Here is a 15,059-nt window from a genome sequence, read left to right on the forward strand (position 1 = left end):
CTCTGTTGGTTTCTCTTGCAGTGCAGAAGCTTTTTAATAAAATGAGATCCCAGTTGTTAATTCTTTGTGCTAGTTCCCGTGCTACTGAGGTTTTGTTCATAAAGTCTTTTTGTATGCCAATGTCTTCAAGAGTTCTACCTAACTTATCTTCCAGGAAGTTTAGTGTTTCTGTCTTAATACTTAGATCTTTAATCCACTTAGATCTTAGTTTAGTGCATGGTGATAGGTATGGGTCTAGTTTTAATCTTTGGCAGGTTGAAATCCAGTTTTTCCAACACCATTTATTAAATAGGCTATCTTTCCTCCAATGAGGGTGGTTGGCTCCTTTGTCAAAGATGAGGTGGCTGAGTATGTCTGGAGTTGTTTCTGCATCTTCTAATCTGTTCCACTGATCTTCAGGTCTGTTCTTTGCCAGTACCATGCTGTTTTTATCACAGGAGCTTTGTAGTATAGTTTCAAGTTGGGGATTGTGATACCCCCTGCCATGTCTCTGTTGCCTAGAATTGCTTTTGCTATTCTAGATCTCTTCTGGTTCCAAATAAATTTTTGGATTGCTTTCTCTAGTTCTGTGAAGTATATTGGAATTTCAGTTGGCATTGCATTAAATCTATATAGCAGTTTTGGAAGTATGGCCATTTTCACTGTATTTGTTCTTCTTGCCCAAGAACAAGGGATGTCTTTCCATTTTCTTATATCCTCTTTGATGTCTTTTTTCAGAGTGCTGTAGTTTTCAGTGTGGAGGTCTTTTGCTTCCTTTGTTAGATTAATTCCTAGATATTTCATTTTTTTGGATGCAATTGTAAAAGGAATTGTTTCCCTAATTTCTCTCTCAGTGAGTCTGCTATTTGTGTATAAGAAGGCTATTGTTTTTTGAGTGTTGACCTTGTATCCAGCTACTCTACTGAATCTGTCAATTAAGTCTAGAAGTCTTTTGGTGGAGTTTTTTGGTCTATGTGAAGTATCATATCATCAGCAAATAATGACAGTTTAACTTCTTTTCCTCTTTATTCCTTTTATTTCTTTCTCTTTTCTAATTGCTGTGACTAATGTTTCCAGAACTATATTGAACAGGAGTGGTGATAGTGGGCATCCTTGTCCTGTTCCTGATTTTAGCATGAAAATTTTGTTTTTGACCATTTAGTATGATGTTTGCTGTTGGTTTTTCATAGATAGCCTTAATCAGGTTGAGATAAAGACCATCCATGCCAATTTTCAGTAGGGTTTTTATCATGAATGGGTGTTGGATTTTGTCAAATGCTTTTTCTGCATATATTCAAATGATCATATGGTTTTTGTCCTTTGCTCTGTTAATATAGTGTGTTACATTTATTGATTTACGAATGTTGAACCATCCTTGCATCCCTGGGATAAATCCAACTTGGTCAGGGTGTGCATGATCTTCTTGATGACCCTCTGTATTCTGTTTGCCAGTATCTTGTTGAGGATTTTTGCATCTATGTTCATTAGGGAGATTGGCCTGCAGTTCTCTTTTTGGGTTGGGTCTTTCCCTGGTTTTGGAATCAAAGTAACACTTGCTTCCAGGAATTTATTTGTAAGTATTGCTTCCCTTTCAATTTCCTTGATGAGTTTAAAGAGTAATGGTATTAATTGTTCTTTAAATGTCTTGTAGAATTCAGCAGTGAAGCCATCAGGACCTGGGCTTTTCTTTGTTGGTAAATTTTTTATTACATTTTCAATTTCACTCATTGTAATTGGGGTGTTTAGAATTTCTATATCTTCTTCATTTAACTTTGGCAATTCATATGTATCTAGGAATCTGTCCATTTCTTCTGTGTTTTCCGTTTTATTAGAGTACAGGTCCTCGGGGTAGGTGTTGATGATCCTCTGGATTTCTGTTGGATCTGTTGTGACTGTACCTTTTTCATTCTTAATTGCATGAATTTGAGCCTTTTCTTTCCTTGTTTTGGTAAGGTTGGCTAAAGGTTTTTTGATTTTATTTATTCTTTTGAAAAACCAACTCTTTGATTCATTGATTTTTTTGTGTCATTCTCTTAGTCTCCATTGCATTGATTTCTGCTGTGATCTTTATAATTTTCTCTCTTGTATGAGTTTTGGGATTGTCATGCTCTTCTTTTTCTAGAAGTTTGGGGTTCAGTATTAGGTTATTTGAGTTCTCTCTGTTTTCCTAATATGGGCATTCACTGCTATGAATTTCCCTGGTAGAACTCTTTTCATTGTGTCCCATAGATCCCTGTATGTTGTAGTGGCATTATCATTTACTTGTAGAAACTGTCTAATTTCTTCTTTAATTTCCTTTTTGACCCATTGGTTGTTCAATTTCCATGGTTTGTGGAGGTTTTGCAGTTTCTTATGTTATTGATCTCCAATTTTATTGCACTATAGTCTGATAATATACAGGGGTTAACTTCATTTCTTTTACATTTACTTAGACATGTCCTGTGAGCTAACATGTGGTCTATTCTGGAGAATGACCCATGTGTAGCCGTAAAGAATGTATATTATGATTTTGTGGGGTGGAACACTTTGTCAACATCTATTAAGTCCATTTGTTCAGTAGCTTGGTTCAGTTCTAGAAATTTGTTGTTAATTTTTTGTCCAGATGATCTCTCTATTTGTGATAGTGGGGTATTGAATTCCAACACTACAGTTGTATTAGTGCTTATTTGGTTTTTAATGTCCATTAATATTTGTTTTGTATAGTTGGGGGCATTTGTATTTGGGGCATATATATTGTGATTGTCATCTCTTCCTCTTGGATTGTTCCTTTTATGAAGATATAGTGACCATCTTTGTCTCTCTTAATTAGTTTTGTTTGAAATCTACTTTGTCTGCAAAAAAGATTGTTACTCCTGCTTTTTTCTGGGTTCCTGTTCCATGGAGAACTGTTTTCCATCCTTTTACTTTCAGCCTATGAATTTCTTTTAGAGTTAGGTGTGTTTCTTGTACACAGCAGGTGGTTGGATTTTGCTTCTTAATCCATTGTGCCAGTCTATTTCTTTTGATTGGTGAATTGAGGCCATTGACATTGATGGTTATAATTGATAGATAATTGACTCATCCTTGTCATGATGTTTTGCTTTTATTGGCTCTTTTATTTCTAACTCCCCCCCCCCATTCCCTTTAGTTTCTTACCTTGTCTGGTTGCTTCCCTCTGTTGGGCCTCATGGAGTTGTGACCTTCATTGTCATTTTCTGTGATACTATTTAGAATTGTTTGGAGTGCTGATTTGGTGCTCATGAAATTTCTCAGGTGTTCTTTGTTATGGAAGTATCTAATTTCCCCATTGATTTTGAAAGATAAGTTTGCAGGATACAACAGCCTAGGTTGGAAGTTATTTTCTTTTAGGGCTTGAAATACTTCACTCCAGGCTCTCCTTGACTTGAGGGTTTGTGTTGAGAAGTCTGCTGTGATTCTGATGGGCTTTCCTTTTCAGGTGATTTGTTTCTTTTCTCTGACTGCCCGTAGGATTTTGTTCTTCTGTTAGGTTTTTGGGATCTTGACTATTATTTGTCTAGGTGTAGCTTTTTTTTTTATTGTGGTTAGTTGAAGTTCTATATGCCTCACTTATCTATATGTCCAGTTTTCTACCCCTATGTGGGAAGTTTTCTACTGTTACTTCTGTGAACAGTTTTTTTATGTCAATTGTGCTTTCTCCTGTTTCTTCGTGGACTCCTGTCAGTCTTACGTTATTCTTCTTTGCATGATCTAGCAGCTGCTAAATGATTTCTCGTGGTTCCTTACTACTTTTAAGAAATAACTGTTTTCATGGTCCTTCACCACAATCCTGTCTTCTATATCTAATATTCTGTCTTCAGATTCCCTTAATATGCTGTGGATACTTTCAATGGAGTTTTTAATTTCCTGGATATCTGTTTGAATCTGTTTCATGGATTCCATTTGTTTCTTATGTTGGGCGATCATGGTTTCTATTTCTTTCTTATGCTGGGCATTCACAGCTTCCAGCATGTTTCTGAGGTCATCTGTTTTTCATCTGTTTCTGTTCTAGAGCCTCTAATCATGTCTTTCTCTCTGCTCACCATCTCAGTAGTTATCTGGGAGATTATTTCTGCTTTGAATTTTTCTAGAGCCTCATGCATCTGCTTTGTTACTTCCTGTGCTATCAGTTCAGGGTGTCCAGGTGGTTGATTATCAGGCTTTTCCACCTCATTTCCCCTAGAATTTGCCTTTTGTGGGGTGGAAGTCTGAATTTGTGCCTTGCTTATGTATCTTCTCATTTTTGTTTTTGGTATTGTCCTTGGTTTAATTCCTGGGTTGATACTTTGAAGTTGCTTATTGTGAGTATCTTTGTTGCTTGTAGTTAGAACCCTTGTGGAATGATTGCTTCTCAGAGGTGTCTTCCTGATATAGTTGGTCTTTAGGTTTTGAGTCTCTAATGGCTCTCAGGTATCTCATTTTTATTATACCAGGAAGGGCAACTGAGTAGATCAATCACAACACGTTAGCCCAAATGATACAATCCGCAACACCATAGCATCAAGTACATCTCAGAAAATGACATTTTTTGGTAGTTATTAATCTATCACCTTTAACTGTGTGAATTAAATCAAAATCAAGGACCAACCCAACATATATTTATAGTGAATAAACTCTTCAATATAGCAACTTCACCCTTCAGTATGGGGAGTTAGAAGGAGTTGGAGAGTGAGGGATAATTAGGTAGAAAGATAGAGGAAGGTTAACAGTGAGGCCAGAGGATTCTGGCGAGTGAAGGAAAAAGAGAAGAAAAGAAAAATAAAAAAGAAATCCGAATTAGGGCCAGAAAAGGAACACAGAGGGAGATGATGAATGATGTGGGACAGCAAGTGAGCAAGTGAGAGAGAGAGAGAGAAAGAAAAGAGAAAAGAAAGGAAAAAATTGAAAAGGTAGAAAAAAGAATTAAAAATAAGAGCAAAATAATACTGATAATAATTTTGAAAATAACAAATGAAAGATAAAAATGAAGGGCCTCCTTGAGGGTATCTCTCTGCTGTCAGTAGACAACGTGGCAGCACTGTGCAGATACAAGTCAGTGAGTCTCAGCAAACCAGTTGCAGACCCGTGAGATTTAGGCAGATTTCTGGCTGCAAGTCCCAAGCTGAGTTCCCTGTCCTCCCACAGAGTTGAACTCTTCAAGGTTCTACTGCAGTTTCCAGCTGCCCTTCCCCTGAAGATAGTCCAGGTTCTAATGGGAGGTGATGATCCCTCCAACTTATCAAGTACAGTGGTCTGGTGTGCCTTTATTGCAGAGATTCTCTTCACTCTTCCAGTGGGCTTGTTTTCCTCAAGGAGCCTGAGAGAGGCCCTCTATCGGTTGTTCACTTCTGCAGCTCAGGAGAATGGCCTTTATGTCCTCCTGTGCCTCTGTAGTGTGATACCAGGTAGAGGCACAGCCAGGAGGCCAGAGGCAGGCGGTTAGGGGGCAGGGGGGTGTTTGCAGATGCCCATTCACCTAAGCTGCTTGCTGGTGGTTGTGCCCGGGGCGGGGGGGGGGGTTCCTTACCATTTTGCTGGTCACAGATGGGCCTGGCGAACTGGATAGAACAGGGCCCCAGATGGCCAGGGACCTCTCAGCCTGTGCGCCTCAGCTCCTTGCCAGTGGGCATGCCGAGGGGTCCTCCCTGAATTCTTTTTAAGTATAAAGGGGTCTTGAAACCATAAATTTGGGAACTGTTTTGAGTTTGTTCTGTGTCTGCCTTCAGATAGCACATTCCTTTAAGAGCAGCAGCCTACAAAATTGGAAGTATCTTGTAGCCCAAGAGATTAGTGTTTTTGAGTATATAATGACATTCAATTTTTATTGATATCATTATTTTCAAGTAAGCTTGTACTTTGCTATAGGTATGCAGCTTATTGCTTCTAATGGCATACATCCTGACTCCCCATCCTCTGCCACCTGCTGATAATTGTTTCCAGACCTTCATATTTTTTGTTGGGGAACTTTGTCAAGAAAGCAATAGGAACTTTTGCAGTAGTAACTAATCTTGCCTTCTATACTTCTTTCTCCTTTTGTTATGTTTGAACTTATCAAGGGAGAGCTGATGAAAATCCTTAGAGGACTTCTATAGTAGCCTACACAGTTGATCACTATACTATCATGTTATGATTCTGTTTTTGGGAAAGAGCATTAGTGATTTGGAATAAAAGCATCATTGAAGTTTGTTTCACGTGGTATGGAGAATTGTAAGGATGGAAACTGGGAGAAACTTACCCAGACTTTTGGATTTCTGTCCTACTCACAATTTTCTCCTAAATGAATGTAGCAGTGCTTATTTATCTAGTAGGTGGCAAATCCAATCTACTAGAAATAAATTTGGTATAAGTGACATTAATAAGTTAAATGTATAGTAAGTTCATTCTTGCCTTATTTTGTTCCTTGACAAAAATGAATTAACCACCCCCCGCCAAAAGAAAAACCCACAGAAACAAAAAATAACCTACTTCCATACTTGCCTGAAACCAGATGGATGCAGCTTCTTCCTTGCATTCCTCTTCTGTGCATTACTGCTTTTCCCATCTCTTTTTACTCCTCCCCTTCCCCACAGTTCTTAGTGACTTTATACTTAGCCCTAAATTTAGAAGACTCCTTGATATAAATAAGCTTATTGCAAATTGTTTTTTAAGACTTTCATTATAATCATAAAAATCAGACAAATTTACTATACTCTCACTTCTGGTCTTTGATGTTTTCACCTAATGTTTTTGGTGGTTTTGAGATGTTTATATATTAACAGGACTGAAACAACTTTGTATGCTATTTCTTTGATAGTTGAGTTACATGGAAATAATAAAATGGACAGTTTCCCTCTATGTAGTTTAAGCAGCTTATTAGTGATTTACTTTCTGAATCATAGCTTATTTTTGGAACGATACAGGTTTTCTTTGTTTGCACATGGTTGTAGTTGTGAAAGTCATTTAGATGCACTTATCAGAAGAGAAAATTTCTAATGTGAGGATGTCAATTAGAGGGATATTTAATTAGGTCTAGAAATAAAACCTTATTATTCATCAGCTATCATCTTAACTCATATTTTCCTTATTTTTTTTAGGCCAAAGATGAAGAGGAGGCCTTTCTCGAATGGAGTGATGATGATGATGATGATGATGATGGATTTGATCCAAGCACACTTCCAGATCCAGATAAACACAGAAGCTCTGAAGAATCAGATAGTGAAGAAATTGAAGATAAGATTAGGTATGTTTTTACTATTGGTATCATTAAGTATATAACCTAATACCTATATGAGTGTTCTCTTTAATAAATTAAAAAGACATTATTACAAATATTCCTGCCAGAGAGTATTTACCATTAATATTCTGGACAATCTTTTGCTGTTTCTTATTTTGCTTATAGGTAATTTTTATAAATATTTGTTTGTCTGGTCATTTGGGGACTTTTAAAAAAATTATAAAATATAAATATATGTAATCCTTATTAACGGAAGTGTGATATATGAGTTGTGGGGTTTTTTTCCTGTACTTTTTTCTTATCTTTGTCTCTTCATTGAAGTAGAGTGTGTATAGAGGTAGGATGTTATTTTGATTGAGTATGAAAGGACTCTCTTGAGGATGCTGTTAAAAATTATCTCTGAATTTTAAAAAGGCCACTTATACTTTCACATCATTTTATAGTAACAAAATAATTGATAACTTCTATATAAACACTGCTTGACAGATCCTTTCAATTTACAGCCTGTTCATTTCCTATTACCTGTTTGCCACCATGCCCCCCAAAATGAAATATGATGAATTGAATAACAGTATTACATGCTCAGCATTTGTTTTCAGAGTGTTATATGTTACATTACATTAAGATTATATTGAATTAAAAGCTGAGAATGTTAAACTTCATGGACATTCTGAAGCACTGAGCCAAATTGAGATCTTTGTGATAGATGAAGTTAGTGTGCTTGAAGGCAAGACGAAGTTTGATGGAGCCCCTCATTATTTAGCTCTCATTAGAGAGCTTAGAATTACAGAAATAGGCTACAGAGAACTATAGTATAATTTGTTATTGTTTAATTTTAATTTTTATTAGTATACAGTTTCAGTACATAATGATAATATTCATTGTAGGGAGTTGGTACATGTACATAACACATCTTAATTCTTTTTATATCTCTTTCCGCTTTCCTTCCTCCTCTTTCTCTCCATTTCTTGATCCTCTTCTATTTGCCATAATTTGTTTTTAAATAAGAACAGCTTTGTGAAAATATATTTAAAAGATTATGGAAAAAATGCTATATGGGGAGACACGGCTACTCATTTAAATCTTGTACTCATTTAAATCTTGTGCTCTTTTAAACATAGATTATTTGGTAGAAGGGAAAATTAACTTGCAAAAATGCCATCTCACCAGGTGATGCCAGAAGCCTGATATACTTGCCATTGGACAACTGTAGTGAACATAGTACATTTATAGTATCTCAAATGCTAGACAGTAGACATATTAGCTTTATTATCACAAAAGGCACCATAGGTAAAAATAATTATATTAGGATTTAGAGAAATATATAAATATTTTTGCCATGAGAGCCGTTTACGTTTTGTCAGTACTCCAGTTTTTGTAAACTGGTTTCTAAAAGTAAATATACTCACTGTGTTTCAGAAAGTTCCTTGTCTGAGACTTAGATCAACTATCAGGATGATTCAGTTTGTTGCTCCTTAGGTTCTTATTTAAATGTCTCTCTCTTAGAGTCTTAAGGAATCTCAATTTTGATAGGTGTGATTTGAATTAGTACATAATTTTAAATTATTAGCTTCCAGTTTTTCTGTGTAATTCCCTATGGAAGGAATATTAATTGGTTCTTAATAGTTTTTTTCTGCAGCCATGTTTTACATAACTACTTAACATATTTTGAAAAGATAGAACCAACCTTTGAAGCCATTGGCAGGATACCAGAAGAGCATCTGAATCAGATGGATTTATTTTCTTAACCTGATCGTGTTTGGATCATTCTTCATCTGTGTAGTGTGGACATTTGGTTTTACATTTCTGTTGTTTCCTACCCTCATAATGATGTTTCCATACTATACTTAATATATCTTGTTCTCTTACCACATTATGTGTTTCATCTTTTTAACTAACCTGCACTAACACTACCAGCTTCTATTCCTACCCCCAGTATTAGTGTTATGGGCATGTGGAAGGCTCTGAGATGTTGGAATTGGTTAAACTGATGCTGGAAATTTATAGGGTAAAGAAAAGTATAATTATAAGAGCCTTTATAATTGGTCCTAATAGTTTGAATGATACAAGATAACAGAATATAGATATTGTAATTGGAAGATTAGAAGTCAAAATCAGATAGTGTAATGGGATGCACAAAGTGGTTCCTTGAGAGATGCTAAAGATAAAGCATCTTAACATAATGCAAAGACAAAGATATACGAAGTAGTTAAGCATTACAAGAAAATTAAAAGCCTTTTAGTTTCAAGCACATCTAGTAACTCTGCATTAGCTGATTAAAATAGGTTAACTTGTCCTGAAGAAATTTCTTTTGTTGAAGAGACTATAGCAAGGGCTTTATTAATAACAGGAGATTTTATTCCTTTAGTATATCCTAGCACTTTTGCTTTTTGTCTGAGCACAGTTTATCTAGTCCAATCCCCTCTTCTTACAGAAACCCAAAGAATTCAAAGCTTCATGGGATGAAGTAAGTTGTATTTGTGATCACAGTAAAAGTTAGGATCGGTACTAACTGTATACATCAAACTTACTCCCTAGTTCTACTACTCCAGTCAGATTACTTAGATTTACTCTGGCATCAGGAGAGGTAGGTCAGGAAAATTGCCTAAAGACAAATTTAATATTAGGTACTAACTACAGGATAAACATGACTAGATCATCATTCCTACTTTTAGAATTATTGATATTCTGGCCCAGATAATGTTCTATTTGGGGTGGAGTTGGGGGTATAATGTGTTTTGCATCATCCCAGGACACTAGTATTAGCAAATTCCCTCCACTTCTACCTCAATTGAGGTTACTAAAAATATCTTTAAACTTTGACAGTAGGGGAGGGTGTGAGGAGCAAAAATGCCCATGGGTGAGGACTGCTGGACTGACACTCAGGTGGTAGATGCATACTACTGTAGCCTCATAGCCCTCATCCACGGTTAGCCTTGTCTGTCTTCTTTTCATTTAGCCCAAGCAGTCCTCAACACAGTCTTTGTCAATCAAGACTGGAATGCAGGATTTAGAACACTACAAGTAGTGTTCTACATATACAATTTCTATTTACCAACTAATTTCCATTTTTCTCTTTTCCTTTTCTTAAAATTACCTCTTTGACAATGGATAAAGCCATTTGCAAAACAGAACAAAATTTGTTTTGGATAAAGAAACAATATTCAGAAAATTATATATAGTAGTATTCCAGTAGTAGTACTGCTGCTGCTGCTGCTATGTACAGTAACACTAGTACAGTTTTCCCGTGTTGTTCCAGTTTGGCTACATCTTCTTTTTCTTTGCCTCTCACAAACCTGATGATATGCTAAGATTTTGTGATGTCAACTTCAGAGGGCCCTAAGACCATGTGCATGGATTTATTTGCTGTGCTCTCACTAACCCAAACTCAGTGATGATAGCAACACAACATGCCTCAGCCTCTGTGGGGTCATCATCACTCTCGCAGGACATTATTCTCTAGGTATAAACTTAGTGGTTTCAGAGATGAGTTTACTCTTTAGAATTAGGCACATCAACTAGAAATTAGTCCTTAACTAACTAGCATGGACTAATTTCATTTAACATTTCCTCCAGTTATTTCTTTTTCTTTCACTTTGTTGACATTCATAAATATTCAGCATGAGTAACACTTTTGTCTCTACATGGAAAGACACTTTGTCAGTAGGAAATAGGCAACAGAGAGCAAGGTTTAGTGTAGAATGACTGAATCTGAGGTCAGTAGTTCCTCCTCAGGGAGGTCTGACAAGGTTTTAAAAGTTTGTGTTTCTGTCCGTCTCAGCTCAGTGCTCAGCTGCCATAGAATTGAAACCACCCTCAGCCCTCTGTGGAATTACAATTGTTGTCTCTAGCACTGGGATTCCAAAGAGATTGATGTGCAAGGCTTACCTTCCTTTAAGTTAGCTTGACCAAAAGAAATCTCTTGCTTGTTATATGAAAATTATGTGACCTTGAGTTCTTATAAGGTGCTTTAAGAATGTTGCCATGAATAACTCAATTTATCCTTTGGAAACAGCTATGAAATGGAGACTTAAGGGCAAATAATCTACCCCATAGTACAGAGAAGCTTGAGGCCAGATGCCCAAACACTATCTGTGGCTCTAGGCTTTAGTGTGCTCTTTTTGACAACAGGTATAGAAGTGAGAGCTTGCTTTATTGTTTGATTTCTTTCCTCATCTTTATCTTTAAAATTGGCCCACACTGTGTTTTACTCTGTAGTTTTTACCTCTTTCCTCCTTTGGAACTGTGGAATTAGCATAGATAGAATCCATATATGTTAGAAATTTTTTTTAGTTATTCTTGTTATTAAAGTAGAGACAAAAGCTGGATGTGGTGGTGCGGCACCTCCCCCATCCTAAAACTCTTGAGATGGAGGCAGAAGGATGGCAAGTCTGAGGTCAACCTGGGCAACATAGTGAGTTTGAGGCTAGCCTGGGTAGCATAAAAATAAGAGAAAACAGACAAAACAATTTGCTAGGAAACCTAATGCTCTGCTTAGTAGACTTTATGACATCATGCAATTCATTGGTCTGCTGAGAACTACACAGAATTTTGTGTTGTCCTCAGTATATTTTGATAGACTTATTTACCTTTTTTGGGGGAAAAAAAAGATTTCAACTATTCCAGTTGTCTCTGAGCTCATAAATGATTTTTTTTCATCTCAAATAGTCCATATAATGTAGTTATACTGCTTTAAAGATAGAAATTTTGTTTGGAGTTTCTACACATGGTGCCAAGAACTGGAGTAAGAACCATTAGGATTATTGAAAACACATTCTGCTTACTTAAGAATTAAAAACAGAACACTTGATCTGTTTGTCTCTGACTGGTTGTCATATTTCTCCATACTTTCTCTCAACTAAGTGTTTTAATGCTTGCCAGACATAGTATGTACAGGTATAGAGTATAAAACATTAAATAGGAAAAATACCCTTCCTGTTTCACAGAACTTTTCATTCAGTGAGAGCTAAGGACACAGTTACAAAACGGTGTGATGGATGAGTACTGTGATATATATGTGCAGAGAGGCTAGGTAGAGAATGAACATGGACAGCACATGAGTGATGGGTCTCGCCTGGGCCTGGTGGATCAGGGAGCACTTCCTGAAGGATGTCTAAGATAAACCTAAGGTCAGTCAGATCTTAACCGAGTAGGGAGAAGGTAAATTGCCCTTTAAAGGGGTGTGGTCTTTGAAGTGAGACAAGAATATCTTTAACTACATTTCAATTAGCCTCTTCTTACAATAAAATTGTTCATTTTAGCTGTGCCCCATAAGCTTAAGAGATTTGGCCATGAGTGTGAAATATACAAGATTAATTTTTGTATGTTTAGTACCATTTATTATATTTGGTTCATGCCCATCTTCATGTGAATTGCTAATGATACGAAAATTTGCTGAGTTTTAAATATGATGGAAAAGAAAACAAGAGGATGTTCCAGATATTCATTATCCACTCAAGTTTTTAATATTTATAGTTGTAACCTTTTTCAAACAAAGAAGGTGGTAGAGCCTAATACTTCGCATCAGTCTTTGCTTCAAAGGCTATAGCCTCTGACAAAGGATGGTTCCTTTATAAAGAATTGTTGTACAGTAGGTGTTAGGTAGATTTTTCTAGGTAACATAAAGTCAGTTACATCTACGACTTGTATTTTACTTCTATATAGATAATTCTATATGGATTGATACTTCTGATATGATTAGCTGACCCTTTGACCTGTTCTTACATGGCTCCTAATAAATAGATTGATCAAGGTTTATTGTCTGTTTGCTCTTTTGTTAGGGGTTTTGGTTTTATTTTTTTTAAATCTACTCTTGATTGGTTCTGAGTAGACTTGCCTGTCTTTATAAATCATCTCTTACATGAAGTAGATGAACTATAATCTCTGTGGTTTTTCCTAGCATTGAGGTTTATGGCATCTCTTCAGTAAATTTTTCTTAGCTACTGCCTTGGAGAACTTTACAGTTAGCTTCATAATATGTGGGAAACTTTTCACTTGGAAAATAAATGTGTATGAATCAAAGATGATTTTCTAGGGACAGAAAATGCACAGAAACCATTTCATTTCCTTTTAAACTTTTTGGTTGGGGCTAGATATTGTACCTTATTTTATATATATTTTAGTGGAATTTTTAATGCTTAATATAGGGGATTCTTGTTTTGTTTTGTTCTGTTGATTTTTTGAGACAAGGTCTCATTCTGTAATTCAGGCTGGCCTTGAATTCTCTATGTAATGTATCCCAGGCTGGCCTGGAACTCCTGACAGTCCCCCTGCCTCAGCTTCTCCAGTGCTGGGATTATGACCATGTGCTACCACACTGAACCAGGGGATGGTTCTTTTTAAGCGAGCTTTTTCTAACACGGTCTAATTGATTGTACTTATATTAAAAAAACCTATTGATTATAGTTTCCATTTACTTGAACCTCTCCTTGTACATGTATAAAGAAGTCTGCTCAGCTTAAGGATACTTTGACTTCATTTGGAGTTTGCCATTCTTTCCTTTTATTTTGGTACTGGGGATTAAACCAGGACCTTACCTATGCTAGCCAAGTGATCTACCACTGAGCACCGCCTCAGCTTTGTTCTGTCCTTTTAGTCTCTGTAATTTCAGGAAATTATCCCCCATTCCAGTATGTCTAGCAGCTTTCAAGAGAAAAATCTCAGACATCTTTTCTTATCTGTGAAACATTTGAAAATAAGATCAATGTTTGGATAATCCCCCTAGGCAGATTGTTGGGGTGGTGAAGAACAATATTATTTGTCTTGGGACTTTTAGGGAAAGATTGCTACACACAGAAGAAGGAGAGTGTTATTTCTGGGGCAGGAATTGGAGTGGAGAAGACCTACTATGAGAAATTTGGGGTGTAGGAAGCTACACCCCTCACTTTTCTTGCAGTCTCAGTTTTTGGCCTGCGCTTTCTACTCTCATTTAGTCACCCATTAATTGTGAGCTATCTTATTTTTCAGAAGTACCATGATGATCTCCAAGAAAGTGAGTGAATAGTTCAAGATGCTGTGAGGCCAAGATGAAGCCCTTGCAAATAGTATTCTCTTGGTCCTCCCTCTGGTATACAACAACTCTTTTTTTTTGCACTGAGAAGACCCTGGAGAATGACTCATTTCACATGGCTTCATGTAGAAGGCATTCAGTATTTGATGATGGCATAACACGCAGTCTTTCACTTCGTTACACCCTAATTTCCTTAGCAGCTTCTCTGTAGGGAACAGGGAAAGGGGACGTTACTAGAACCTCTGCAGTAAGTCCTAGTCTCCTGTGAGCCATGGCAGCACAGGGCGAATTACAGGAAAGATAGAAAAATGAAACTGAGAAGAAGCTGAGCTTTGGGTCTGATCAGTGCTGCTCTGGGTGGCAAAGATGAAAGCCCCCAGCTTACCGCACCTTTTACTCAGTACTCAGTATGTTGGGAGAAACAAATGTAACAAATGACTTGCAGAGAGTTCAGTACATCCACGTAAACAAGATGGTAACAGTCCAAGAACAATGAGGAACTGAGTAGATGTTTGTTCCTCCTAGGATGTTTTCAGCTCCCAGGATGTTTCTTGTCCTGGAGAATCACAGCATCACCGAATCATTGAGGTCTCAGTTGTGACTGGAGGCCAAAATAGAGTTATGTCTCGGAATTCTATAGCTGGGCTGTAGGCAAGAGAACTAGGCTAACCAAATGATTTTACCCTAAAATTATGTAGCATTGCTCCCAACAGTTCTCCTTTTGGAATTTTAGACTGTGTATTCATCATTAGGTTTTTGGCCATTTTTTTTTCTTAAATTCTTTTATTGGTACATTTTAGGTATACAATACATTTACATTTATCACTGGGTGCTTGTACCTGTACATGATGTATCTTTGTTCTTATTTTTTTCCCCATTACC

At 36.7% G+C, this 15,059-nt stretch overlaps 1 protein-coding gene across 1 annotated transcript in view; it reads left to right on the forward strand.

The window, feature by feature from the left end:
- Ddx10 (DEAD-box helicase 10) overlaps positions 1-15,059 on the forward strand; it is a 359,979-nt gene that overhangs the window by 295,868 nt on the left and 49,052 nt on the right. The window contains exon 17 of the mRNA XM_087212358.1: positions 7,029-7,174. Within this exon, the coding sequence (XP_087068484.1) occupies positions 7,029-7,174 (146 nt within the window). The remainder of the gene's footprint in view (positions 1-7,028; positions 7,175-15,059) is intronic.

Source organism: Heterocephalus glaber, unplaced genomic scaffold (genome assembly GCF_053883595.1).
Source record: "Heterocephalus glaber isolate CG9 unplaced genomic scaffold, H.glaber_assembly_v1.0 deba00001429, whole genome shotgun sequence".
NCBI lineage: Eukaryota > Metazoa > Chordata > Mammalia > Rodentia > Bathyergidae > Heterocephalus > Heterocephalus glaber.